The sequence below is a fragment of the Sinocyclocheilus grahami genome, unplaced genomic scaffold (genome assembly GCF_001515645.1).
Source record: "Sinocyclocheilus grahami isolate Dianchi unplaced genomic scaffold, SAMN03320097.WGS_v1.1 scaffold760.1, whole genome shotgun sequence".
NCBI lineage: Eukaryota > Metazoa > Chordata > Actinopteri > Cypriniformes > Cyprinidae > Sinocyclocheilus > Sinocyclocheilus grahami.
In genome coordinates, this window is record NW_015505939.1 from 400,052 (window position 1) to 408,352 (window position 8,301).

The 8,301-nt window shown below is 38.7% G+C and overlaps 1 protein-coding gene across 1 annotated transcript; it reads right to left on the bottom strand.

The window, feature by feature from the left end:
* Window positions 1–3,109: 3,109 nt before the first annotated feature.
* LOC107561217 (zinc finger protein 239-like) lies at window positions 3,110–5,377 on the bottom strand. Its single transcript, XM_016245605.1, has 3 exons — window positions 5,093–5,377; window positions 3,768–4,196; window positions 3,110–3,599 (listed from the first exon to the last, which is right to left on the bottom strand). The coding sequence occupies exons 1-3, from the start codon at window positions 5,170–5,172 to the stop codon at window positions 3,218–3,220; spliced, it is 891 nt and encodes a 296-aa protein (XP_016101091.1). The 5' UTR covers window positions 5,173–5,377; the 3' UTR covers window positions 3,110–3,217.
* Between the last annotated feature and the right edge of the window lie 2,924 nt (window positions 5,378–8,301).

The following is an 8,301-nucleotide window of genomic DNA, read 5'->3' on the forward strand; positions in this document are numbered from 1 at the left end:
GTAGATGGCTCACCCCATTGTCCCTTGATTTCTTTAAAGTGCCGATTTTTAACCAGGTGTCCATTTTGATGAATGTAGTAAGCAAAAAAAAATAAATACAGAATGAACTATCACTTAGCGCCTAATGGTAAAAGGGCGGGGCTATTGGGACGCAGACGTGCTTGTAACCGCAAAATATAATCATGAGTAATTTACAGCTTGTAATGTAAAATTTTATTTCTCAATAAACTTGACATGTGAATGTTAGCTAAGTTAAATACATAAAAAATAATAAAAAGACAATTTTTCCACCATTACAAAACATTCTCTCGCACACCCCTGGTGGTCAGTCTGTGCACTCCAGTTTGGGAACCGCTGATTTAGAGCATTACACAAGATAATTCTAATTGGTTCTGCTGTTACACAAGTGCTTAATTTTATATCATCGATGTGAAATGATTTAGAGACACATTAAATGGGTCTTACGTCTTTTATATTCAATTCTGAAGCACTGAATCTCGCGCAGCAGCGACGGACATCTGCTTTCATCTCAAGTTCACGGAGAAAAGAAATATCTGGAATGCACTGCGTTGTAAAAATGCCGCGATAGCGGAAGACGTAATGAAGTCATTCAATATGCGATTTCATTGGATGCGATCATAATCCTCAATATTTTACATTTATATACATTTATGCTCCTAAATAATTTATTAATCACAGGTATATATATTTTTTTCTGGCAGCACTTTTCATCCTTTTGATGTTATTATTTGCTCTATTATTCTGTCTCTGCTACTACCCATTAGTAACCTGGGTTACACTCTCAAAGTCAAATGCAGAAACGTTAATTCATGAGTTCATGACCTCAAGGTTAGATTATTGTAATGCCTTATTGGGTGATTGCTCTGCGCGCAAACTCCAGCTGGTCCAAAATGCAGCAGCTAGAGACACTGCGTCAGTTTAAGTCTAGATTAAAAAAACATCTCTTTAACCTTGTTTACACATAACACACTATCACATTTCTAATATTCAAATCCGTTAAAGGATTTTTAGGCTGCATTAATTAGGTCAACCGGAACCGCAAACACTTCCCATAACACCCGCTGTACTCGCTACATTGTTAGAAGAATGGCATCTATGCTAATATTAGTCTCTTTCATTCTTATTCCTATGTCACCATAGCCACCAGATCCAGTCTGTATCCAAATCAGATGGTCACTGCAGTCACCCGGATCCAGTACGTATCCAACCCAGATTGTGGATCAGCACCTAGAGATGACCTTGACAGCCATGGAAGTCAGCGGAGACCGATGAGCCCCAGATACAGATCCCAGTAAAGACCTTGTCTCAGACGGCCACCGGGACAAGACCACAGGGAACCAGTTGAGTCTTCTGCACAATGTGACTTTGCTGCAGCCTGGAATTGAACTGTTGGTTTCGTCTGGCCAGAGGAGAACTGGCCCCCCGACTGAGCCTGGTTTCTCCCAAGGTTTTTTCTCCATTCTGTCACCGATGGAGTTTTGGTTCCTTGCCGCTGTCGCCTCTGGCTTGCTTAGTTGGGGACACTTCACTTCCAGCGATATCGTCAACTTGATTGCACAGATACTATTTAAACTGAACTGAGCTGAATGAGGACATCACTGAATTCAATGATGAACTACCTTTAACTGAAAAATTAGTGTTTACTATTGTCACTTTGCATTATTGACGTCCGAACTGATTGCACTATGTATAATCATTTTCTATTCTCAACCGTTTTAAATTTAATTTTTTAATCATTTTCAAAGTTTGTAAATTCCTTCTTTTATTGTTGTGAATATATATATATATATATATATATATATATATTATTCTTTTATGTAAAGCACTTTGAATTACCATTGTGTGTAAACTTGCCTTGCAGCGGAGGACCTGAAACCGGAAGAAGGTCACCTGATAACACAGTCACCAGTTAACCGTAACACCGGGAGAGAAGAAATTGCTAGAAATAAAGTCTCTATTTTTGTTCTCTTCAGGCACAAAAAGTATTCTCTTAGCTTCATGACATTACAGTTGAACCACTGATGTCACATGGACTTTAACGATGAAAGCCTTGAAATCGGTAGGACCCTTGTTGTCTATGAAGGGTCAGAAAGCTCTCGGATTTCATCAAAAATATCTTAATTTGTGTTCCAATGATTAACGAAGGTCTTGGTACGACATGAGGGTGATCAATTAATGGGAGAACTCTCTTTTTTTGGGTGAACTATCCTTTTAAGTCTGTACCGTATATTGTCAGCGTTACTTCTTTCAATGATGTTACGATGTGTTTATTTTTTCTGTATGTTCTGATTGAGCTACATCTATTTCAGACGCATGTTTCCATAGGAGTGAAATGTTATGTATATATTCATTATTAATTTAACCAACATTTAAATCATTAACTTCTTCCAAATCCATTATGTTAATAAAATCATTTTTGAAACATTTGCAGTTACAAATAAAAACAATATAACAACATAATTACATAAACGGTGAATAATTGTACAAGATGAATTAAGGTATATGCACACAATTTTATTCAGATTTCAGAATAAGCACTTTGTAATTTGTAATACATTTGTTGTGGATCTCGTCCATCTGATGTTCATCATGTTCATATTATGTTTGCTACTGTAATGAATATGATACTTATTTTTTATTTAATACAAGAGAAGCAAAGAAAGATCAGTCACAGAGCTACATGGCAGTATTTCTTGCATCTGCGTTTTCTAAATACATCTTAAGTGGAAGAATAACTCAGTCATTTTAAAAACAACAATGAAGAACATATTAAAATGAAATCTGTCTTTCGTAAAAGTGTTACAGCCTCTTCTTCAGCTTCCTGAACAAGAACAGTTTGTAAAAAGCGTCTACTTTCCTTCATGAAAGAGTAAGCAAACTACAGGTGATGCATATGCATTATAAGCCAATTGAACATAATATGAAACTTATAAGAAAGCAATGATACACAAGAATACACCTTTCTGACATTGTTCTTTGGGGAGGAACTCCATCTTTGAGTTGATCTGAATCTCACAGTAGAATCTGCTGGTTTTGAAGATGAACTTCATTCACTGTGAAACTTTAGATAATGTTTCTTTGTCATGTCACTTGTAATGTCTGGTTAGGACAGATTTATCCAGATGATATTTTATTGTTTAATGCATTATTGTGTCTCATTTGGTGAGGACGCAGCATCAGACCTGAAAGTGCTGATCTACTTACTGTGAATGTTTTTTGTATGTCTGTGTAGAGCAGATGAATTATTGAAACACTTCCCACATACAGTGCAGTGATACGGTTTTTCTCCAGTGTGAATCCTCTCGTGTGTTTTCAGATATGCTGCCTGACTGAATCCCTTTTCACAGTGTGAACACTCATAAGGTTTTTCTCCAGTGTGAATCCTCTTATGCCTTTTCAGATGTGCTGCCTGACTGAATCCCTTGTCACAGTGTGAACACAAATAAGGTTTCTCTCCAGTGTGGATCCTCTCATGCTGCTTCAAATTGTTCACTGAAGTAAAAGTCTTTTCACACTCAAAGCACATGTAGTCTCTCACACCAGTGTGTGTTTTCTGATGTTCTTTCAAAATTTGTAGACGTGAAAAACTCTTTCCACACAAATAACATAAATGCAGCCTCTGCTTTGTATGAACTCTCATGTGTTTCTTCAGGTATGATGCCCTCAAAAATGATTTGCCGCATTGATCACATGTGTACAGCTTCTCTCCAGTGTGGATGGTCATGTGATATTTAAGATGTGCTGATTGTGTGAAACTCTTCCCGCATTGATCACAAGAGAATGGCTTTTCTCCAGTATGAACGTTCATGTGCCTCATAAGGTGTCCTTTTTGTGTGAATCTCTTCCCGCACTGATCACACGTGTGCGGTTTCTCTCCAGAGTGGATCCTCTCATGTCTTTTCAGGATTCCTGAATGATTGAATCTCTTGTCACAGTGTGAACACTTCAACAGTTTCTCTCCAGTGTGAACTCTCATGTGAACATTAAGACTACGTTTGCTTGTCAAACTCTTTCCACACTGAGTGCATGTGAAAGATTTCTTGGCTCTTCTTTTCTTTAAATCTTTCTGTTTGGTTTGAGAGCAACGCCAAGGGTTTTCTCTGGTTTTGACATGATTTTTCTCCTCAACGTCACTCAATTCTTCATTCTCCTCATTTCCTTCTAAAATTAAAACAAAATCAGTTAATTTGTCAGTAACATGGGAAAACAAAAACAGAAATGTGAAAGGACATAAAAGTGAACCCTTGTGTAACAGTGTAAAGGCAATTTCTGTACAAAATTTTGTTCTTTTTGATGCAATTTGATCAATTATACATCCCTGAAACTTTCCATGGATGAGGTACATTAATCTTCAAAATATAATTTTTAAGACATTATAGACACAAATACCATGTTTATAGAGAGAACTATTAAATGTTTGATCAACCACACAATCATCTAACATACATTTATTGTTTGCTGCTCCATCTATATGATTATTCAACAGCTCTAAAGATTGTTTCTATTACAACAAACTAAATCTAAAACTGCCCGAAACTTTGTAACTGTCAGTATTATTAAAGCTTTGTAAGCATAATGCACCACAAAGAGTCATTAAAGATGAATGAAGAATAAACACCAACCTCCTTGTTCCTCGTGTTTTATTCTGCAGGGTTCTGGTTCCTCTCGTTTTATTCTGCAGGGTTCTGGTTCCTCCTGTTTTATTCTGCAGGGTTCTGGTTCCTCCTGTTTTATTCTCCAGTGTTCTGGGTCCTCTTGTTTTATTCTGCAGGGTTCTGTTTCCTTGTGTTTTATTCTCCAGGGTATTGGTTCCTTGTGTTTTATTCTGCAGGGTTCTGGGTCCTCGTGTTTTATTCTCCAGTGTTCTGGGTCCTCTTGTTTTGTTCTGCAGGGTTCTGGTTCCTCGTGTTTTATTCTGCAGGGTTCTGGTTCCTCGTGTTTTATTCTGCAGGGTTCTGGTTCCTCCTGTTTTATTCTCCAGGGTTCTGATTCCTCGTGTTTTATTCTCCAGGGTTCTGGTTCCTCGTGTTTTATTCTCCAGGGTTTTGGATCCTCGTGTTTTATTCTGCAGGGTTCTGTTTCCTCGTGTTTTATTCTGCAGGGTTCTGGTTCACTCATGTCCTCTTCACTCTCCTCTTTAACAAACACCATCTTCACAGCAGCAGATCTCAGTTCAGATGATACTCCTCCAGATATTCCTGCTTACTAGAAAACTTAGTCACGACTGTGAGGATGAGAATATTACAGGTATTTACTGACCTGATTCAAAAACTGTATTTTTCTATTTACAGAAGGTGCATTTCTAACAGTTTGTATTACACCAGCATGAAGACAAAACAACAGAGCTCATGGAGAAACGAATCTTCTTCCTCTGAGGTTTAATGGTGTTTGGTGAACAAACGTTTGTGTTTTAGCGCCACCCGCTGGACTGGAGTGTAAAGCATCAAGAAAATAATATAGAAAATAATATGGGCAAAATTACTTAGTGTGTGTACAAGGTGCGCTGTGTGTTCCCTTAAAAAAAGCCGATCTGCACAAATAAATGAAAATAACTTAAAATGATAAACTCGCATGGTATTTGATCAGCATCAACAGTTTTCGTGAGGATTAGAAGAGAAAAAAGAGTGAATTATTAGTGACATATTTCACTGAAAATCACACAACATTGCAGCATGTAAATATGGAAATTAAGATAAATGAAAACACGTGATAATGATAAGATAATAAACAAAAAATTAAAATTACCTTTTCCCCAAATAATCTTAATACCCCAGAAAGAAAAAAAGTTTAAACAAAAATACAGGGTCTGAACTAATTCCCTGACTAACCAAAAAACAGGAGAAAACGAATAGGTTACAGAAAGAAATTACACCCAACCCCTACAGCTTACATGCTGAAATGAAGTGATATGTACAATATTTACAACAGCAAGCGAAAACAATCAATCACGTTAAAAAAGAAAGAAAAAAGCAATCTGTTGAAAACTTTACAAAAAAACCCCAAAACAACGAAACACTTTGTGGGTAAATTGAACAGAAAAGAAAAAGATCAAACCGAGTTCACAATATTTACACAAAAAGTCGCTATACAGAGTTTATCTTTCTTTTCTTAACAACAATCAGAATTTCAGCCAGCAACAACATCCCACACCCAGATCAGCCTCGCTGCGTTTTTGAAAGATGCCCAGTTCCAGCCTCGACCAACCACGGGGCACGTACCAGCATGTTAAATTAGGGCGGGTCCATCTGTGAGAACGACAGAGAGAGAGAGAGAGCAAGAAAGAGAGATGCATAGACACCACATACATCTCAACGTAACACCCCCACCCGTAAAAGTCAAAATCCCATTTTGACAAAAACAATCAACAACATTTTATTGTTTCTTCACGTTCTATCAAGAGCATCAGCTATAACATTTTCGGTACCATTCTTGTGGCGTATGTCAATGTTAAAACCCTGAACCACTAAAGACCATCGCATTAGCCTTTGATTCGAGTTGGCCATGCGTAGGAGGAAGACTAAGGGATTGTGGTCAGTGTAAACCGTTATAGGTAGGGGACTACCACCGACATAAACCTCAAATTGCTGAAGGGCAAGGAGTAATGCTAAGGCCTCTTTTTCAATGGTGCTGTAACTGTTTTTTTTTTAAGTAACCCACAGGATGGTCAATTCCGGCTTCACTTTCTTGCAACAAGACCGCACATGCCCCTAACACACTGGCATCCACCTCAAGTTTGAAGGGTCTTGAAAAGTTAGGGGCACTACACATGCGGTCTTTGGCAGCATTGGAGGCGTTATTGCATTAATGACTCCAAGTGAAAGCTTTGGATTTGCTCAACAAATCTGTCAAAGGGGACACGACAAGAGGAGAAATTTTTGCAGAACCCACGGTAATATCCAACCATACCAAGAAAACGGTGCAGTTCTCTTTTAGACTTAGGGATGGGAAAATTCACAATTGCCTCAACTTTGGCATCCCGCACCTGTCCTTGCCCAACCTGCTTACCCAGATAAGTGACCACAGCTTTCCCGATTTCACATTTTTTTAGATTCATTGTTAAAGATGCTTTGGCCAACCGCGCAAACACTTCATGCAGAGAGTTCCTGAGGTCCCTCCATGAGCTAGAGTAAATTACCACATCGTCAAGATATGCTTTGCAGTTTGCCACACCAGATAATACTTTCCGCATCAACCACTGAAACGTTGCGGGAGCATTTCGCATCCCAAAAGCCATCACGGTGTATTGAAGTAAGTTATCTGGTGTTACAAATGCGGAGACATCTGAGGCACGCTGCGTAAGTGGCACCTGTCAGTAACCCTTTAATAGATCTAACTTGGTTACAAAGGATGAGCAACCAACATGATCAACACAGTCCTCCATCATAGGCAATGGGAAAGAGTCTGGCTTTGTGACACTATTCACCTTTCTGTAATCTGTACAAAATCTAAACAAACCGTCCGGCTTCGGCACTAGCAGGCATGCGAGCTCCACGGACTCGAACCGGGAACTGCTAGCAATCTACCTCCTTCCTCATCTCCTCTCTCTTTCAAGGATTAACACGATAAGGATGCTGTTTAATTGGTGATTTCGATATCATGAAACAGAACGTGGGTCTGACTGGGGCTGTCTGAAAAGAGAGAAGATCATTTCTGAATAAGAGAAACAACATCTCTGCATTGAGATTGTGGAAGATAAGACAAATGTTCTTCTATATTTTGCAATATTTCAGAATTGAACAGTTTACTGTTGGACATAATTTCAGTGGCCACCAGTCCATCATCCTCAGACACGACAACAGAGGGCAGAGGAGTAACTGTCACTACAGGTGCCACATTCACAGAGGGTTTAACAGATGTTGTACTACTCACGTAAGATTTGAGCCTGTTAACATGACAAACACAACTTTTTTTTCTATGCTCAGGGGTACGAATCAGATAATTTACCTCACTTAATTTCTCTTCCACCACATAGGGCCCTGAAAACTTAGCCTGCAGTGCAGAACCTGGAAGTGGAAGAAGAATTAGCACCAAATCTCCTGGCTGAAAACTTCGTGCTACACAGTTCTTGTCAAAACGTTCTTTCATGTCAACTTGTTTTGAAGCCAAATTTGATTTAGCAATTACCCACACGTGATGTAAGCACTCACGCATTTGAGTCACATAATCACACACTGTCACAAGCGACTATGTTTCCAGTAAAAACTGTTCTCTTAACAGTTTCAGAGGCCCACGCACGGTATGCCCGAAAACTAATTTGGCTGGACTGAATGCCAAAGGTTC